The 20,652-nt window shown below is 39.3% G+C and overlaps 1 protein-coding gene across 1 annotated transcript in view; it reads left to right on the top strand.

Annotated features, from left to right (window-relative positions):
- LOC127439270 (C3 and PZP-like alpha-2-macroglobulin domain-containing protein 8) overlaps positions 1 to 20,652 on the top strand; it is a 55,379-nt gene that overhangs the window by 33,376 nt on the left and 1,351 nt on the right. Inside the window, exons 28-42 of the mRNA XM_051695484.1 lie at positions 1,802 to 1,958; positions 3,377 to 3,451; positions 4,853 to 5,018; positions 5,098 to 5,184; positions 5,373 to 5,509; positions 5,607 to 5,762; positions 5,995 to 6,057; positions 7,535 to 7,782; positions 9,291 to 9,378; positions 12,068 to 12,142; positions 13,657 to 13,762; positions 14,116 to 14,226; positions 14,534 to 14,746; positions 17,637 to 17,711; positions 20,312 to 20,504. Of these exons, the coding sequence (XP_051551444.1) occupies positions 1,802 to 1,958; positions 3,377 to 3,451; positions 4,853 to 5,018; positions 5,098 to 5,184; positions 5,373 to 5,509; positions 5,607 to 5,762; positions 5,995 to 6,057; positions 7,535 to 7,782; positions 9,291 to 9,378; positions 12,068 to 12,142; positions 13,657 to 13,762; positions 14,116 to 14,226; positions 14,534 to 14,746; positions 17,637 to 17,711; positions 20,312 to 20,504 (1,950 nt within the window). The remainder of the gene's footprint in view (positions 1 to 1,801; positions 1,959 to 3,376; positions 3,452 to 4,852; positions 5,019 to 5,097; positions 5,185 to 5,372; positions 5,510 to 5,606; positions 5,763 to 5,994; positions 6,058 to 7,534; positions 7,783 to 9,290; positions 9,379 to 12,067; positions 12,143 to 13,656; positions 13,763 to 14,115; positions 14,227 to 14,533; positions 14,747 to 17,636; positions 17,712 to 20,311; positions 20,505 to 20,652) is intronic.

The following is a 20,652-nucleotide window of genomic DNA, read 5'->3' as shown; positions in this document are numbered from 1 at the left end:
CTCTGGAACACAGAGGAATGAAGTGGAAACATTCATTTATAAATGCCTGGAAGGTAGGTGCAGCTTTAGGAGGAGTTTTGTAATGTGTGAGGATGCCTTCAAAATCGGAGGAGAGGTTGTTTAGACCTTGGACCAGACCTGGCAACACATCTGCCGTTATTCACTGGCATCAGCACATCTGGATCCAATGAGAGCCACATGTGGCAGTAATCTACACTATATCCCCCAGTAACCCCCCAGCAATCCCCCAAACTGCAGTAAGCTTGCCCCAGGACTTGGGTAAATACTTAAGCTTGCATCCTCTACACCCGCCCCAATTGCTGGGGAATCTGTTCAGCTGCTGAGAGTCAGTCCAGGATACACTATTTGCATCTTTGTGAAATTGTTCTGGCAGAACATAACATTTTGTTCCTACAAGCTACCATGTTGGAGTGAGCAGGGAAGTGGTGACCGTGCCCAAGGCAAAGTTACTGGGACTGTCCCTGTGGAGTAACCTGGGGTTGTTCTCAATCAGACAATGGTGATCACCGTTGGAGGGTTTGAACCTGCAAACTTCCAGCTACCAGTCCAGATCAAGTATTAAGCTACATCAACCCAAGGATTTTGTGTCCTTAAGCCCAAAGTATACTTTAAATTAATGCGAACGCTCAGTGTCTTTGTACAGACAAACACGAACCTGCCAAAGTACACTGATCAGCCACAACAATAAAACCACCTGCCTAATATTTTGTAGGTCCCCCTCGTGCTGCCAAAGGTCATATCCGGTTGTCAAAATTTTTGGGGCCCTTTAAACACATTAGGTTAGCCATTAATTGTATCTCATCACCTTGAGGTTCTGCATGCCTGAAGAGGTTCACAACAAATGTTTCAATATCATTTGAAGTGCTTGTTTGCCTTGAAAGTCCTGACAGAGGTTGCCCAGCATTCCAAAACATTAGATAAAGTGACTTCTTACAAGGGTAATATGGTGAGAAAAACACCTTGCAAACTATTGTGTGGTGGTCTAACTGGAGGAAGCGGTGAGTGTCCTCTTTATTATGCTGCACTTTCTAAAAACTTTCCCTTGGGTCAGGCAGTTAAAGTCTCTGACACAGTATTACTTAACATTATAAAAATTCCTGGAGGTTCAATACTTCAATCATACAACATTTCTTGGGGAACATAATTTCCCAGCCCTGGCCTAAAAAGATTCCATTTTGTTGTTAGTGTTTGGGTGTTTGTCTTGAAATCCCTAGCTCATGCTGTGGAAAAGTCCCCAGTTGTTTGTTTCTTGGCCTTTTGGTTTCAGCGAAGTCAGTTTGTATCATCATTTCACTGCATCCAGGTATGTTGTCATGATGTGCCATATTGCAGTTAAAACAAATCGACACTGGGTTTGCATGTTTTTAGAGTCCTGGTGTAGTTGACTCATGGAGGTGAAAGCTTTTACAAGGCAAAGACGCTTAACATTTCCATTATCTATTGTAGTATTGTGGTATTGATCGTTTTGGAGCAAACAATGTTCCAGGATAGCTTTCAGTTTATGTACTTGATCCTTGCTTAGAATATTACTGCATACAGAAACTTAATTGATTTGGGATTGTGAAAATCTGCATTCTTTGTTCGCACACACACCACATTTACAGTGTTGCTTGGAAGTACTTTAATATTTTTCACAAGCCACGCACCAGTTAGTGAAGAACAAATGCAATTGACTTTTTTGTGTAATGCCATTACACATTGCCAGACTAATTTTAAACCCTTTACTTTGCCTAAAATGAATTAAAAGAATAGGAAAGACATGTTGGGCTCTTTCCTCCAGGTTGACTGCCTTTGTACTAAAATCATTTGCTCAGTCTCGTGGCTTCATCTTCATTGATCCTCAAGAGCTGCGAGCGGCCAAATCCTGGCTGATCACCCACCAAAAGGAAGAGGGATCCTTCCCAGCAATGGGCCGGATACTCAATAAAGACCTGCAGGTACTTGATCAGAGACTTTCTAATTGTTTCATATTGAGCAGGGTGGAATATCTTGGAGATTTGGACTCTAGAACTAATAACTGCACATGTTTTCTAGCATAGCTTAGAACAACATATTTCAAACACAGACTTGATCCAGATCTTCTCTAGAAGTCCTCTACATCAGAATGAACCATTTCAAAAACAGCTAGGTTATCCAAAGTAAGAAAATCCATCATTTGTATCCAGTTTACATCCAAGCTCACATCAAACTGAAGAAGCTGGGATAGAGGTGCTATTTGTCATTACTTTAGTGAAAGATCCCTTGGCTATCACAAGGATGACATTATTTTTTCAAGAATAACAAAGGCAAGCATTACTATTACAATTTCTCATACTTCGGCCCTTTCACACCAAACGCAAATCAATGTTCACACCAATGTGATTTTAAATAGAAGCAATGGATTCTGACTCAGATTCCGAGCAGAATCTGAAATTGGTTTAAGTAAATCTGACTTAACATCTTAATGGATGATAAAATGGGTAAAAAATTTAACATTGAAAAGGGGCACCACACATATCTAGGGACTGAAATAGCATTGAGACTTGGGGGTTGGTTCTTTTTTTTTTTTTTTTTTTGATTTTTCCCCTTTTTCGAATGCCCAATTCCCAATGTGCTTTTAAGTCCTCGTGGTTGCATAGTGATTCGCCTCAGTCCGGAGGACAAATCCGCGTCTGAGATCATCAACCCGCGCATCTTATCACGTGGCTTGTTGAGCGCGTTGCCACGGAGACATAGCATGTGTGGAGGCTTCACGCCACCCACCGCGGTGGCAACCACGCTCAACTCACCACGAGCCCCACCAAGAACAAACCACATTATAGCGATCACGAGGAGGTTACACATGGGGTACCCCATGTGACTCTACCCTCCCTAGCAACCGGGCCAATTTGGTTGCTTAGGAGACCTGGCTGGAGTCACTTAGCACGCCCTGGGATTCAAACTAGCGAACTCCAGGGGTGGTAGCCAGCATCTTTACCACTGAGCTACCCAGGCCCCCTGGGGGTTGGTTCTTTTGACTTGGATCAATAGCACCTAAAACACACTAGCAACCACTGAGAACACTCTAGTAAGTGTATAGCAATGCTCCAAAAACTACTTGGAACACCTTAGAAACCATAAGCGCAGACTTACATGGGTCACCACTTTCATGATTTCTTAAGAAAATTTTAAAATCTATTTGTGTAACCTGAAATGAACACTGTATACTCAAACCCTGCTTGCTGTAAGAACATTAGGGAAATGTTGCATCTGTAGCCAACAAGAAAATCCATCATTTGTATCCAGTTTACAAGCTCAAATTAAACTGAGGAAGCTGGGATAGAGGTGTTATTTGTCATTACTCTTTTTAAAGTTGCCTTGTCCTATTCCTTTTAAGGGTGGGATTCATGGAAAGATCTCCTTGACTGCATATGTGGTGGCAGCTCTTATGGAAACCGGGATTACAACTGAGGTGAGAGAACTTCCAACATCTCCTGTGCTGGATCTTGTTTATCTTGTGTCCCATTAAACCACCTCTCAGCCAGGTCTCTTATACAACCTTTACGCACATATTTCCACGATCCCTGTTAAGAGTGCATTCCTGCTTTGTAAGTTGATGGATGTTCTGGCTGAGAATCAACGGTATTTCGTTCAGCCTTGTGATGGATAATCCAATATGGATGCCTGCTGTCTAAATTTAAAGATTTATGATGAGAACATGCAGTGACAATGGAATTCTTTGAAATTTTCACCTGTCCCACATTCCTCTCCTGAAACTTGAAAGAGATTTGACATTTCCATTAAATGCACATGAACAATAAGTAATTTCAATAAGTTGAACATGCTAATTCATAATTTTCATTATTACAGTTAAAGGCGCAGCTATGTTAAATGTGTGTATTTGCCAAAAGGGACTTTTGTCAATGTTTAGGAGTACACTGGATTAAAAACCACATGGACTAAAAGCCACAAAACTTTAATTTTGATTTCATGGGGTCTTTAACAAAACAACTGTTTACAAGATCCTGCAAGGGTTTGCTTAATTCAGGGCCAAGTCTTTCCCATCAACCCTCGGAATTTGAGCATTGGCTGTCCTGAACGGCAACGCTGAGAATTTTGCTCTTCGAAACGGATTGAGGCACTTCAAAGGCCAGCTTCTCACTCTCAAATCGACTTAATGAAAAGAATACCAGTCAGATTAGTGTGCATGACTGCTCAGGGCTAGCATCCAGGTTCCTTGAGAAAAATGACATATGGTACAGATAAAAGTCAGTGCACTGATGCTAAACAAATGAAAGATCATTAGTGAGGTTGTATGCTTCTTAGGAATGTAACAAAAAGACGAAGGATTTGTATGACTTTGTACCGAAGGTATTTGCAGCTTAGCGCAAGAAACACCTGTTAGCAGTATAAAAGCTAAGCCATGTCAATGTATTTTATTCTTTGTCAATGTTTCTCTACACCTTATCAACAAGGTCGTATGCCTCTTAGGCATGTAAGAAAAAGCTGAAGGATTTGTATGACTTTGTTCTGAAGGTATTTAAATTTTAGCGCGAGAAACCACTATTAGTGGTATAGCCATGTCATTGTCTTGTTTTCTTCCTCAGTGTTTCTCTACACCTTTTCAACACAGTTGTGCACTTAGGCTTGTAAGAAAAAGATGAAGGATTGACATGGTTTTGTACCGAAGGTATTTGAAGTTTAGTGCAAGAAACACCTGTTAGTGCTATAATAGCTAAATTGTATCGTTGTCTTTTATTATTCGTCAATGTGTCTCTACACCTTATCAACACCTTAAAGAATATATATATATACACATCTTGAGCTATAATAATTCTTAAAAGGAAATTTTGTGATTTGTGTTTTTATTCAGGAGGAGAAGGTATCTGTGGCTAAAGCTAAGGCGTTTCTGGAGAGCAATACATACTCTGCTGATGATCCATACACCACAGCTCTGTCAGCATATGTGCTCACTCTACTCCACAGTCCTTATGCCCCACTGGCTCTCCGAAGACTTAACCACATGGCCATCACCCAAGGTCATTTATCGATGTGTTTTAAAAGGTACATGTTGGTTAAGCCTTTGCATGTTGTTGATCCCAACTGTTCTACTAGCAGATGGTTGTACACATTGGAGTTTTACTGGCAGCACTGTAACTGATGAGGACACGTTCATGGGCTTCAGTGATGGCCTCTCCCAATCAGGTATGAATCAATCAATCAAATCAACAAGGTTTGTTAAAGGGTTAGTTAACCCAAGAATTAAAGTTCATCATTTGAATGTTTTGGTTGACTATCTCTTTAATATTCCCAAAGTGCAGCAGAAGTTAGCATCTAAAAAAAACTTGGATGCAAATTGTAATAATTGTTATTCTTTTACCTTGCTTCTTTAGTGGTGTCAGCCGAAGTTGAAATGACAGCATATGGTCTACTGACCTACACTCTTCTGGGTGACGTGGCTTCAGCCTTGCCAGTGGTAAAATGGCTCTCACAGCAAAGGAATGCCCTGGGTGGTTTTTCCTCAACACAGGTGACAAATCTTCTTTAGTCATTTGTTGTGTAAAAGACCCTAACATTTTTATGCTTGATTCAACCAAGGGCTATTTCTTTTGCTTATCCAAAAACAGGATACCTGTGTGGCACTGCAAGCACTGTCCGAGTATGCCATCCTGTCATATGTGGGTGGGGTCAATCTAACCATATCTCTGGCTTCAACTAATCTGGACTTCCAGGAAACATTTGAGCTTCAGTGGGACAACAAGAAGATTCTGCAGAAAATTGGGGTTTGTCTCAAACACAGTATCAACATATCTATACTCTTGGAGAGGCACTTTCAGGGGCCTGAACTTGATATGCCCTCTAAGCATCTGCTTGGCACATCACACTATTTCATGATTAGCAGTGTCAGTTTAAATGTGTGTAATTTGGATGTTGGACAGGATCCAGTCCGCTAATGTATTTGTGTGTACCTGTAGCATTCATTTGATTGATGAGTCTTTCTGTCTCTTTGTTCAGATCCCCAGCATTCCAACAGGATTGTTTGTCAGTGCTAAGGGAGAAGGCTGCTGTCTAATGCAGGTACTGTTGGTGTCTGTTGAGCCCAAACAGAGATAAATGACCTGCTGAAAAAATCAAGCTGATGTTTAGCTGGTCAACCTGCAGGTCTTCCAGCCTGTCCAGTTGCCAAGTGCCCAAACCCTTCTAAAACCACGAACCTGACCAGGCGTGGAGACCAGCTGAGACCATGCAAGGCTGGTTTAGGCTGGTTTTTTTTTTGTGTTTTTTTTTTTCAGTAGGGTGATTGTTATTTGTTCCTTTCCTTATCTAGAGGCAAATTCCTCCTTGGGGACAGCCAACATTTTTTTCTGGAGACATCCAGCATTAATGATCAAATTCCTGCCTTTAGAATGGACAGATCTGGTAAAACTTAAGCAGTTGTACTAGGGGTATGTTCTTTCCCCTGTAATCTACCCCCTGGATAGGATGCAAATGTTTTTTTTTTTTGTTTTGTTTTTTTGGTAACTTGTCCCTCAGAAACAGTAGACTCATTCTAACTAGGAAGCATAATCAACCGGAACCACCTCAGCACCCTAACCTAGAACGTTTTGTTCCCTTTGTTTGGAATAAAAGATTATCTCATATCTGTGGTACAGAACAAATAGTTTGTAGCAGAAAAAATGCCAGGGGGCTATCACAAGGATAACATTATTTTTTTTCAAGAATAACGAAGGCAAGCATTTGTATTAATATCTCTAATACTTTGGCCCTTTGAAACCAAATGCAAAAATTTCACACTAATGTTCAACACAAACAAGATTTTAAATAGAAGCAATAGATTCCACGCAATCACACTCAGAAATTGGCATCATTGTACTGGTGTGAATTTGCTTTTCGTTTAACTTAAAATATAAAAATATCTTTTAAGGATGAAAAAGCTAAACGAATCCATGATGAATGGATTCCATTGCTTTTTCATTTTGTGGTTGGTGTGAAAGGGCCTTAAATATTAAACTTGAATATTAAATAAACAGTTTTTTTGTTACAGTCATGAATGATACCTCAAATAATGTAGCTTGTTGAGGAGAGATCTGATATTACTTACAGTATAAGGCTGACTTAAGATTTACTCCTGGGGGACAATAAAATGAGCGAAAACTTTGAAAAGGGGCACCACACATATCTAGGGCCTGGAATAGCATTGAGACTTGGAGGTTCTTTTGACTTGGATCAGTTGCAAACTAGTAAACGAACACCCTAGTAAGCATATAGCAATGCCTTAGAAGCCATATGTGCAGCGTGCCTTTTACATGGGTCACCACTTATGATTTTTTCAGAAAAGGTAAAAAAAATTTTGCAACCTGAAATTAACACTGTATACTCAAACCGTGCTTGCTGTAAGAACATTAGGAAAACATTGCACCTGGACTCTTCTTTATGGTCAGCTGTTCATGGTGGAAGCTTTGTAGTCTGCAATCAATTGCTTGCCAAAATGCAATGTTCTCACCTGAAGATGCTCATGATGTGATATTGATCATAGTCTTCTCTCCATCCACAGATCGATGTATCTTACAATGTGCCTGACCCAGTAGCTAAGCCAGCTTTTCAGCTGAAAGTGGACCTGAAGGAACCCAGGCAAGAACAGAACGCACCACTTTCCTCACGCCACATGTCTTCTCGCTCTCGTTCTCGTGCTGATAACCGATCGGAGCTCAGTCGCAAGCGGAGGGCACCTATTGACGACGAGGACCCTGCGGCCCACCAAGACCACCTCGACTATCGTGTTACACTGGAGGTTTGCACCAGGTATTGCATTTATATTTACATTAATGCATTTGCCAGATGCATTCATCCAAAGCGACTTCAAGCACTCAAGATATAAATTTTATCAGCCCATGCAGTTGAGCTAGTACTGTATACTGCATATTAACACCACCAGCTACAAGAGGTTTAGATGGATTTTTGTAGCCTTTTTGACATTGTTTTAAGCCAGGGTGTGATCTTGCTAGCATTTAGATCAAAACTTTTGATGTAATCGCAATATAATAATGAATGACAATTGGATTGTTTCATTAGACACAAATTATTAGGACATCTTAGCTTTGTCTGCTGAAATATCATTCTGTAATGAACTGATGTAGTTTTATTCATAGTCTTGGTTGATTTTAGGTTTTTTTTTTTTTTTTTTTTTTTTTTTTGCTTTTGTTTTGTTTTGTGCTTTGTTTTGTTCATATGTTAAACAATTAATTTAGATATTTGAACTTTTCCAGAGAATTACAGAAATTTGGCATCAGGTTTATTGTAAATAATAAATAGTTTTGGTGTGAAAAGATTGTTTACTCTCTAGCTCATGTTCAAAGTTTACAATAAGTACAAGGACTATACATTAAATGAATAAAACCAATAATACAGAATATACTCAATATACAGATAATACACAACGTACACAATACTCACAATCTACAGTAGTGCAAAAACAATGTAGTACAAGATGCGTGGTGTAATGTATGCTAAGTTATCCACGGAACGATCATTGTTGCAGTAGTTTGACAGTGTTCTCATTCAGTATCCTGATGGCTTGGAAAGCTCCTTTTGAACTTCTCTGTCCTGACCCTGAGGCTGCGGTATTGTTTTCCAGACCGCAATACTGGAAAGAGTCCATTGCCTGGGTGACTGGAATCTTGAATGATCTTCAAGGCCTTTATCCTGCACCGTTTGGTGAAAACGTCCTGCAGGATTGGCAGTCCGCACCTGGTGATATGTTCAGCTGCTCATACCACCTTCTGCCGGTTATTACGTTTTTGGGCTGTACAGCTTCCATACCAGGGAGTTATGTTGCCTGTTAGGATACTTTCTACGGTGCACCTATAAAAAGACTTAAGAACTTGGGGGCCCATTCTAAACTTCCTCAGACGTCTCTAATTATACAGACATTGGTGTGACTTCCTGAGCAAGGTGTTTGTGTGGACTCTGTCTACTAAGGCCCTGTTGATTGAAAGAGGGATGTAGTTCCTCTGTTTCCTCCCAAAGTCAAAAATCAGCTCCTTGGTCTTACTGACGTTCAGTGACAAAGAGTTGTGCTGACACCATAATGTCAGATTATCTACCTCATCCAGATAGGCCATCTCATCCCCATCTTAAATCAGGCCCATCACAACTGTGTCATCAGCAAACTTGAATATGGAGTTGGTCGAGTGCAGAGTCACACAGTCGTATGTTTATGGAGTACAATAAGGGACTCCAGATACCTCCCTGGGGGTGCCCTCATGTTCAGAGTGAGCAATTCTAATTCCAAATTCTAATTCCTTCCTCAGGTGGCTGCATGCCGGCTCATCCAATATGGCTGTCTTAGAGGTCCCTCTGTTGTCGGGCTTCCGTGCTGATATTGAAAGTCTAGAGAGGGTGAGATTTGTATTTTTTTTAATAATGTTATTTATTTATTTATGTATTTTTTAATCTCTCCCAGACACCCCTTTTTCTGTCACACTCACTTGTATTTCAATGCATCATCTAGGGTAACTACTAAAGAGGGCACAACCCTTTACTCTCAAGGGTGTTGGAGTGAATATTTGCTTTATAATAGGGCAGTGGACCTATCTCTTTCTCTGTCATTCTCTGCATGTGTGTTCCTGGCAGATGGACAGAGTTAACATCTGGAGGCCATTTCAATGGAAGCAGGATGGTGTTGGAATTTATCAGTCTCTGTTTCGCCCTCTCTCGCACAAACACACGTAAACAAAAAACACTAAAGTTCACCCATTCATAGTTTTGCCCATGTCTATTATTTTTCAGTTTCAGAAATTTCATATTTTGACTAGATCTTCCAACATGCTTGTATGATGGACCAAAAATGTAGAACAAAACTAATACAAAAAGTACTGTGAGGTATCAGAGATGATATCAGGTATCAGGTAATACCATGGTACTCTAATACAATAATATATACCACAGCACTGAATGATTACCATATTCATTGCTTTGGTATTTAAATGGTACCCCCATTACCATATCACATTTCCAAAAAAAAACATGGTATTACCATGGTAGTGGTACATGTCCAGAAAGCAGTGATCTACTGTACTATGGTACTTTGTGACATTATTTATTTATATATAAAGCAGTGTTGGGTTGAAATGGACTACATGTAATCTGGATTACGTAATCAGATTGCTAAAGTCAATGACTTGCAAGTGGATTGTTATATTAAAATTTTTTACAATTAGATTAGTTACTTTTTAGGGATTACATGATTACATATTAATTACATTACCTATCAGCCAATGTCAATAACTAGTGTGTAATTTACTTGTTATGCTCCTGAATTTTGTCTGAGCCAGAGCCTGAAATACTGTACATGTGATAGCACTACATACATTGAAAATGGTGCTGTCCTATTTCTCATTTGACCACTTGTAAAAATAACTTGACCTTCAAAGAGACACGGGGGAGGAAAATATAACTGCGTAATGCAATCTTTATTTTATAGAAATCAGCGTCTTATGTATAAGAAAAAAGACCACACATCCAATCTTAAGGTGTTTTCTCACCCCCAGCGACTTTGTTGCTTGATGTTGCCTTGTATTGTAAGTCGCTAGTGTATAGTACTTAAATAAGTGTTAATGCAATTAGAAATCAAAATGAATCAGATTAGAGTACCTAAAAACTGACTACAATTTAGATGTGTAGTTTGTAATCCTTACCAGGTTACATTTCAGAAGTAATCTATCCAGTACTGTATATAATTTACGTGCTGATGATGAAGACAGTTATATGTGTCTGTTTTGTAAATATTATTGGTAGGCAGGTTTATTGCAGGGTATAAAAGTCTGGCCCCAAACGGGTGTGACCTCATTTCCATGCGAGGGCCGTGGAGCTCTAGCTGGGTTTGCAGACCCTCCACAGGCCAGTAACCTCCACAACATCAGCATGGAACAGGAAACCACCTCCTTTAACTGGGGAGGTAAACAGAGGTTGGGTTAGGTCACCTTCGTTGTCCCCAATCAACTGATTGTCCCTCATTAGTTGTGTTATATGTCCCAGGCCTCATGTCCTCCACGCTAGAAAACTGTCGCTACCATGGGAGCAGTATAACGCAAACTGACTCATTAGAAGCATTAGCCAGTAACGAGCTGGCTTTACACTGGCCACCTCTGGCTGGCTCCATGTTTATTACACGACCCTGGCTGTTCAAATTCCTCACTGCGTTATGGGAAGTGGGATTGCATACACTAATGTCTCATTGTTTTAATTTATAGACAGGGGGAGGACTCTGTTATTGGATTGTTTGCTTCTCAAATATTCCACTTTGAATATCAGTGTTTTTACTATGAATGAAGAAGTCAACTGTTTAATTGAGAGTTTTTAAGATATTAGATTTTAAATGGTTTTGGCCCCTTAAGCAACAACTTTCGTTGTTTTGGATTTTTTCCTTATTTCAGCTACACTAACAAACAAAGATTTACTTTTCCTGGTTACGGTTAGAAATCATGCTGTCTGCTGTGGCATTAAACAAATCAAATCACTCCTTGTAGTAAGTGTGCCATTTATAAGGGGGCGCAGTCATACTTTGTATGTTTGTGTGTGTTTGTCTGTATATTTGGATGTGTTCTTATGGCGCCAGCTCACACTGAGCCCCTCATAAACTGTGTCCAAGTGCCCACCACCTCTCTCTCTCTCTCTCTCTCTCTCTCTCTCACACACACACACACACACACACACACTAAAACACATACACATACAAACACAATGAAGGATAGGAGAATGGTTGTAGAAACAGAGGCAGCAGCTATTTTTGCTGCAACAGTTAATAAATACTCTTTGGAATGGATTGGTTGGTTATTAACCCAGATCAATCATGAAAAGAGGATTAATGGTTAAAGGTCTGGGCTGGCAACCAAAATGTTGAAGGTTCTAACCCCACAAATTTGCAAAACACTTATCCCCATGTTGCTGCAAAGTGACCTGTCAAGTAAACTGAATGCTTTGGATGAAAAAGTCAGCTAAATGGCATACTGTATAAGCATTTACATTAATGTAAGCATTGTCTATAATGGTAAATAATCATTTTATTTTGTAAACATTTTGTTTCCAGCTGTTGATTGATAAGAGAGTGGGGCTAAAGAGGTATGAAGTGGACGGACGAAAAGTGCTGTTCTACTTTGACGAGGTAAGTTGACATTGTGTATCAACTAGGGCTGTGGATTTGATGTGTTAATTTAGTGCAATTAATTGTATAAAAAAATGTACGTGTTAAAAACACATTAACACAATTAATCATGCCCCATTACGTACCCGTACGTAAATTCCATTATAAAAGTATGTTTTCCTACCATCAGAGTAATTCAAGGTTAAAGTACATGAAACACTAGATGCATCCCAAACCGCACACTTCTGCACTATTGCATGTCATTTTGTAGTGTAAGTAGTGCGAGTACACTGAAAATGCAACAAAAAGAAGTGTACTGTGAATACCCGGATGATGGACTTTTTCAACCATCAAAACAGAGTGTCAAATGTTGGACACTTCATGCACTCAGTGCTCACGGCTTGCCATACATAGTGGATGGGGTGGAGTTACCGGCAGCGATGCTGGTCTGGCAAAACAATTGTAAATAATGGAGAATATGGCAACTAGCGAAACTTCTGTGAAGACAGCACCTTACAAAAGTAGTTAAACGTTTTACCATCATACCATGCTGTGTGAATATGTATATTATTGAGATCTAAGTGTTGCTAGCTGCAACATGTTTGCATTTGAAACATCACTTCCATCAGCTGTTAAATGGCGAACGCTTCCATGTAGTAAAAAAAGTGTTCCATTTGGGACGATACTACACATTGAAAATTCATACACTACATAGCTGGATGCAAAGTATAGTGTGTCATTTGGGACAAAGCTGTTGTATTTTTATGAGCCATGCCAGCAGGGGTTAGTCAGCGCTCCTTATTAAACCTTACAAGCAGTACAGGAACAAAATGAGAGCCGGTCACACAGGACGCATTCTTGACAGCCGATTACTGCACAACAGAATTCAGGGAACTACATTTGACATGACACAGCATCCTAAAAATGCAGCATTTATGATGCTGAATACCAGTGAGATGTTTCAAAAACATCCATCCAACCCATATACATAAAGCGACAATTAAATAAAAGCACAGAGGGAAGGCAAGAACACATTACTATGAATTATTATATATTAGTTACGAATCTTGAATTATCTTTATTTGCCTTATTTGTCTTTCTCAGCAAATTGATGAAACAGATTAATTAATCCGCATATTGTAATTCATTTGATTACAAATTGTAATCGATTGATAGCCGCACCAACATAATTTTAGCCCTTTGTATTAATAAGATGTGCTGGGTTCAGTGCAAGTGAAGGTCTGAGGCATGTTGTGGATTACCACAGAAAATAATTTCGACTCATCCCTCAAAGTTTGTTAAAGCAAACAGAAACACATTCACAGTTGGACATTTACGATAAAAGTCTATGGGCTGCGTTGTGCCATTCACTTCCAATGTAAGCACATACTGTAACTATCAAAGCAAGAACTTGAAGTCTTGTAAAACTCCAGGAGTTTTGCCAGGGGAGTCGATTAAATGCATTTGATGCCTTATAAAAGAGTTGTTGATATAAAGGGTCAAAATTAATTGCTGGGGTCCCATCTCTCCCACAGATCCCCAGTCAGTGTATGACCTGTGTGACCTTCAATGCCGTAAGGGAGTATATCGTGGGCAAGACGGCCCCAGTGCCAGTAAAAATCTATGACTACTACGAACCAGGTGGGTGTCATTTGTGCCACCACTTACAAAAAATTACTGCAGCAATACAATGATGGTTTTATACAGTAATACCAAGGTACCTTAATATATATACACTTGGTACTATATTATTAGCATAAGAATAAATACCATGTTCATATACCAGAATACCATGGTATTACCATGGTACATGTCCAAAAAAAAACATGGTATAACCATGATACCATGTCCAAATACCATATACCAAATCTTATTTGTAAATGATGGCTTATTATAAAATGATTAACAGAATAAAATAGTACAGAATGTGTCTTTTGAATGGCACGAATTGGGCATATCTTGGCTGTAATTGTGGACATTTTGTGTATATTCAGCATTTGAAGCCACTCGTTTCTACAATGTGAGTGAGAGTAGTCCTCTCGCACGAGAACTGTGTGACGGTACTACATGTAATGAAGTGGAGAGCTCCAGCAATCACTGGACAGGTTAGTATTTTGCCTTCTAATATTGTCCCTTTTATTTCCTTGTCTTCTCCAACTTTGCTTTCAAGTACTCTTGCTGAAACCATTGTGGCATGTCTTCTGCTAGTTAAATCACAAGTGTGATATCCGATTCCCTTCCTGGAATGTAAAGTGCGCAATTTCTGTACCACTAGTGTCACCAAACAGACTTGCATTAATAGGCCATTTTCAAAGTTTCTAAACATTCTGCCATTGATTGGGCAAATAAAGTCCCGCCCCTGAGGCCTGAACTAATGCCTTTGGTTGAGCCAATGTTTCTCTTTTCCTCCAGGCTTTGTGCAGGGTGGTCAGTGCAACAACATTTTTGACTGTCCAGAGGAGGAACACTATGAGCGCTGTATGTGTTATCGAGACTGTGGCTATGATGGCGAGCCCATCTGTGGTTCTGACGGGCAGCTCTACCAGAACCAGTGTCAAATGGAGATGTCCGCCTGCAGAAATGGCACACGGATTGAGCAAGTGCCCTTTAGCCACTGTCCACAGGGTAAATACACTTACCTTTAATTCTGTGCATTAAAGTAATAGTTCACCCCAAAATGAAAATTCTGTCACAATTGACGCCCTTATTTCATTCCAAACCTTCTGAACGTTCTTTTTAAATACGGATCACAAAATGAAAAATAAGAATGAATATCACTTGTTTATCATGGCACGCATGTTCACATGTGAACTTGCATTGTATTTAGTGCTAACGTAAAATTTTTTGCTCACACACTTATTTCATTGGCTATCAAATGTCAAAAACGATCTGTTGCTTTGTGTCGCTAATTAGCTGCTTCAGTTTTATAGTGCTCTTGTCTTTAGACCTACCCCAGTGCCACTACCCCACAGGAAGTGCACATATGTGGCACCTTTGAATTTATATCTTAAACATGTCAGTGAGATAAGAGATCCCTTATTTTTAAAAAGGCTTAAGGACCTAAGCTATTTGTAAAACTGTAATGTTTCATTACCGAACTGGCTTTCGCCAGAATTTATGCCATGCAATGTTAAACCAGGTGCTATCCTCCCCAGACACACTCTGATGAAGTCATGCTCACTGCATAATTAGAGAGATATGTTTTTAGTTTTTCCCTTAAGAGATTCATTTGCAGGACTTTCTTAGAATACATGCAGCCACGGATATGTGCGAAGAAAACTGCAGATGTTTTCATCTGTTTTCATTTCCAGTGAATGCGAATCTCCAGCCTGGTTTGGATCACATGTTAATCAGAGTTTCCTCAGGAATTACAGGGTCATTTTGGTCAACTATTCACCAGGGTTATTATTATAGTTTTGAAAATTTCTTTAGTTTTATTTATATTTCATTTTGTATTTTGGTTTTCAATTTCAGTTTAATTTTAATTAGTTTTAATGGTGCCTAAATAGTCATTAAAAAAATACAAACAAAATAAAACTGTGTAGACTTTCAGCACAGTTTTAAGCCACATCCACACTAATCCATTTTTGTTTGGAAATGCATACATTTTTCTACATTTACACACCTTATCCACAATGGATCTATGTTTTCCTCCAATGAAAATGGAGACTATCGAAAATGCTCTCTATTACGACATACTTTGTTTACAGTTTCCTAACATCAGCGTTTTTCAGTTCCCTTCACTTTCATTCATACACATGCGTGCATTGGAGAGTGGAAATGCAAGCACATGTAAAGAAGTTAATGTTTAGGCTACGTCCACATTAATCCGGATAAATTTGAAAACAGCTTTTTCGAAATGCTGTCCATATACACTGCTGTTTTCAAACTTTTTCCAAAAGTTGCTCGTCCACACTGAAACAGTTTTTCCGAATACTCCCCCATCTGCCGTGGATTGACAAACAGATAGTCCCGCCCCCAACTCATGGTATTGGTTGAGTCAATGTTGGTGTATCAGACTGGATGGGGCGCTCAAACATTTTATAGCACCACAGTTTTTACAGTTTTCAAATCAGCCTACGAGCAGCTTATAGTTGACTGATTATTAAGCTTGGATAGGAGACAGTATTTTAACATATAAAAGTTAAACACCTCAGCTTTAACAATAACATTTGCTATTAACTTGTTGAGTTTTGGATCTTGCCACTTGACCTCTGCTTGCCCTTTTTTTTTCTTCATTATTTTTTTCTCATTATATCAGAAATAAAATGAAGGCTTCACCTACTTACAAAGGGAATCAAAATGTTTTAGGTGCTTTGCAATTATCCATGTCCAGGCAAGTCCAATTCGAGGAATCAAACCCCCCTTCTGTTGACCAAGAAAGACTGAGTTGTACAGTATATACCTGCTTGGTAGAAACAGATTTTCAGGTGTTGCAGCTGATGAAATAAACATACATGTGCTCATATACACACAGAACGGCTTATGGTCTATTATAGGGCACCCCAAATGACAGGGCACTTTTATCCCGGGCCCTTTGACAGAAAAAAGGGAGGAGGGGGCAGAGAAAAGAAAAATCCTGTCACATTCCTTTCCGACGCACAGACCAACAACAAAGAGTCTTTCTTGTTTTACAGAGTACCACCATCAGGCGGGGGACAGATAAAAAGGTTGCGCGGGAAATCTCTGCAGCCCCTGCCAAACATTTCCTCTTCGTTTGACCATAAGAACGCTGTGGAAGTTTGTTCAGAGCTGCTTTTTTGTGTCTATTTGCATGCATTTTTTCAGATAAACTGCTCCTTTTTTCAGCATTTGTTGTTCCAATAAAGCAAAAAGTCACAAGGCTATGCTTTACACTGATTTAATGATGGGTAAGGGGTCTTTTCAGGCAAAATGCACAGTGTTGTCAGCTGTTTCTTGCAATGGCTTCAAATGTACTTTATCTGATCAGAATTTAAAGTTGTAGCTATCAGTTTTATAAATTGGCAGAAATCATTTTGTAGCGAAATTATTGCATTTTGAAGTGAAAACGTATTAGTGTGGATATCGCCTAAATGATAGGTTCTACATCTCATAAGGAAATTCCATCCAAACTATTTTTAATATTAATGGGATTTGTTTTTTTGTTTTTTTTAAGATGAAATATGCAAGCATGTACACTACATGTGTTGAAAACTTTAAAGTGTAGTGTGTAATCACTGTGCCACAAGTGTCACCAAACAGAATTGCAAAAGTAATGGCTATTTTCAAACAGGTTTCTCAAACACTCCCCCCTGTTTGCCATTGATTAGACAAAACAGAAATTCCCACCCCAAACTCACACCATTGGTTGTCAGTGTTGCTATGTTGGCCTTGTTGGGATACACTAAAGTTTTAATCGTGGAATCGGACTACAAATGGCTTACTTGTAGTTGTTTATATTTAGCAGTATTGTAACATCCAAAGAAAATCTTTAAAATTAACCTTCCCTTTATCATTTTAATGATTGATTTATTTGTTTGTTGTTATCCTGCAGTGGGGGTGGTTGTAGAGGAGCGAGAACTTGCTACAGGAGAAGAACCAGAACAGGAACCCATACTCATTCCTGCAGGTATCATCATCTCCTCTCTCTCTCTATTCTCTGAACAGCACCTGCATCAGTGCCCTGGAGGAGTGAGTGTGTGCCACACACACAGGCAGGTGTTGAAAAGTTTAGCGATCGGAAGCGCACATACAGGGAAGCTTGAGCGTGCACTGACCTGCATATCAGCCCAGACTACATTAATGCATGAATAATTATCATTCTAGCCTCCTGTCGCTCACCCCTCCCATCTGTTTAAATAACATTAGCAAAAGTAAGCAGACGTTAGTTTGGTTTGCTTTAAATCCAGTAATTTATGAAAACATTAATAGAAATCGTTAGTTTAGCATGTATAATTTTGGGTGAATTTTCATTTAGAAGTGATCATTCCTATGCCCTGTTAACCTTCCACTGTGAGAGCTTCGGAGTGCTAAAAGGTGTGGGGCTCAAACATAATGGTCATTCGGAACTCACTTTTTAAATCATTCTTATTAAAGATCCTGGTTGGTATAATCCTACAGTATGGTTACCATGGTTGTTCTCGCTTCAAAGTGCCTTGTGTAGGCATCATTTATGATGTGAAGCAGCATCACTGCAGTTAAGGAAGGGTGTTCATAAGATCATGTGAACTTAACTAAACAATCAGGTTAAAGTTTGGACACCTATTCATTCTTTTCAACATTTCAACAAGTCATCAAAACATCCATCCATCCATTTATCCAGTAGACACCCATCCATCCATCTACTAGCCACCCATCCATCATCCATCCATCCACCCATCCAGTAGCCACCAGTCCATCGATCAATCCAGTTGCCACCATCCATCTATCCAGGAGCCACCCACCTATCCATCCATCCATCCATCCAGTAGCCACCCATCCATCCATTGATAAATCCACCCATCCATCGATCAATCCACCAAGTAGCCACTCATCCATTAATCCATCATCTATCCATTTGTCCATCCAGTAGCCACTCATCCATACATCCATCCATCCAGCAACCACCCACTCATCCATCCATCTATCCAGTTGCCACTCATTCATCCATCATCCATCTATCCATCCAGTAGGCACCAATCCATCATTAATCATCATTCCAATAGCCAACCATCCATCGATCTATCCATTTGCCATCCAGCCAGCCATCCATCCATCCAATAGCCACCCGTCTATCCATCCATCCAGTATCCGTCCACCTATACATTCAGTATCCATGCATTTATGAATTTATGTCTTGTCTACAAAACAAACTTTAAGCATTTAAGCATAAGCCTATTAAGGCTTAAGATATTCAATTAAGTGTGCTCAAACTTTCGGCTGGTAGTGGATGTATTATGTTATGTGAAATACAACTTTTTAGGGGCACTTAAGCCTATAGTCATTTATAAATAGTCACTTTAATGAGTTTATTGAACAAGAGCAGATCTTCGATAAATGGCAATTGTTCTTCAGTGTTACACTGACGGTTAGTTATTACCCTCATTGGACTGAATGTAATTTGAAAAACATTACAATCCATTAAGTAGCAGAATTAGCACTTAAGGGAACTTGGAGGTACTCATAATATCACTTGCACTCTCAACTGTGTGTGTCCACTGGAAAACTCCCAGACTGATTAGACAGTCTCTCGCAGAGCTGTTAAGACTTGCCCTGGGTTGTGCTTGAGCAAGGAAAATGCGTCTATGGAGCTGGGGCTCCATAATTCCTTTAAATTCAGTTTTGCATGCTGGCTTTGCTTTATTGAATCTAAAATGTAAGTCTTAGAAGGATAACTTACTATAATGGCTTATTATCAATGAACGTTGTTTGCAGTGACCCTCAAGGAAACAGTTTAGGTGTTAAAGCCACAACACTGGGAAATTTTAATAGAAACTGATTTAGACCAATCATAAATCAAAAAGTGTTTTTCTAAGCCGAATCATCAATAAAAATTTTGTCTCACCAAAGCAAAATAAGATAATTTGTGTCTGGGGAAACCTCATATTATTCAGATTTCTTTTTAACTTATCACATTTTGTAACATTTAACTTCATTTTGTAAGTTTGGATGATATTTTAATGTTAAATGATAGTTAAACTAATAGTTTTTACCTAAATGATGAAGTGGCACTGAGCAGCTGTGTTTACAAAAGCCCAAAAGCTGCATGGGAATTGTGTGTTTTCTTAATTTATCTGTGCCTGCAGCACTGCAGACATTCTATGGAATGAAAAATGATGAGTTAAGACTCAGGCTGAGAATTCCTAGCATTCAAAATAAACTTAAATACTTGCTATATTGAAACATTCCGTATGATGGGAATGGAATCATGTTGAGCAGCTGTCGTATGTGAGGAAAGAGCTACCTCTACAGGCCATGTTTTGAAAAGTTTTTTTTTTCTCAGCTGAGATATTTGTTGCTTTTTCTGATCTTCAAAACAATCGGATCTTGAAAATGTACCCAATACCGAAAAATAATTTTATTTGCCAAAAATATGTGAATAGAAAATAAAAGCGGGCCCAAAACGTAGCCTTGAGGGACACCAAAACTATGGTCATTGATAAGTAGGAAAGAGTGAGTTCAACAAGCAACAACTTCATCAAACACAGCAAATTATTCTGCAACATTTGACTTACTGCTATTTATTTATAGGAGGGAAGGAGCCAGGCTCCATGGCCGAGGTATCCTACTATTCATACGAGTATGACCCTGACATGGACGGTTTTTCGCCAGAGACTGAAGAGAAGTTAGTGACTGTAGGAGGGAAAGAGGAGGCTATAGACACAGTCAAACCTCTGGATGGACATCTCCTCACAGTGGACACAAAAGACTCTCCTGAACGATGGTGAGCAATTAAGTACAATCCAATAAATTATGTCTTGACCATTTAAAACATATTTTCCTTTAAAATATGGAAATGTTTCCTTTTTCCACGTTTTACTTTACATGTATATAAGCTTCAGTCTAACCTTTGTCTGCTTCTCTGCCTCCTT

The sequence above is a fragment of the Myxocyprinus asiaticus genome, chromosome 50 (assembly GCF_019703515.2).
Source record: "Myxocyprinus asiaticus isolate MX2 ecotype Aquarium Trade chromosome 50, UBuf_Myxa_2, whole genome shotgun sequence".
Lineage (NCBI taxonomy): Eukaryota > Metazoa > Chordata > Actinopteri > Cypriniformes > Catostomidae > Myxocyprinus > Myxocyprinus asiaticus.
This window is presented reverse-complemented; position numbering and strand designations above follow the sequence as displayed.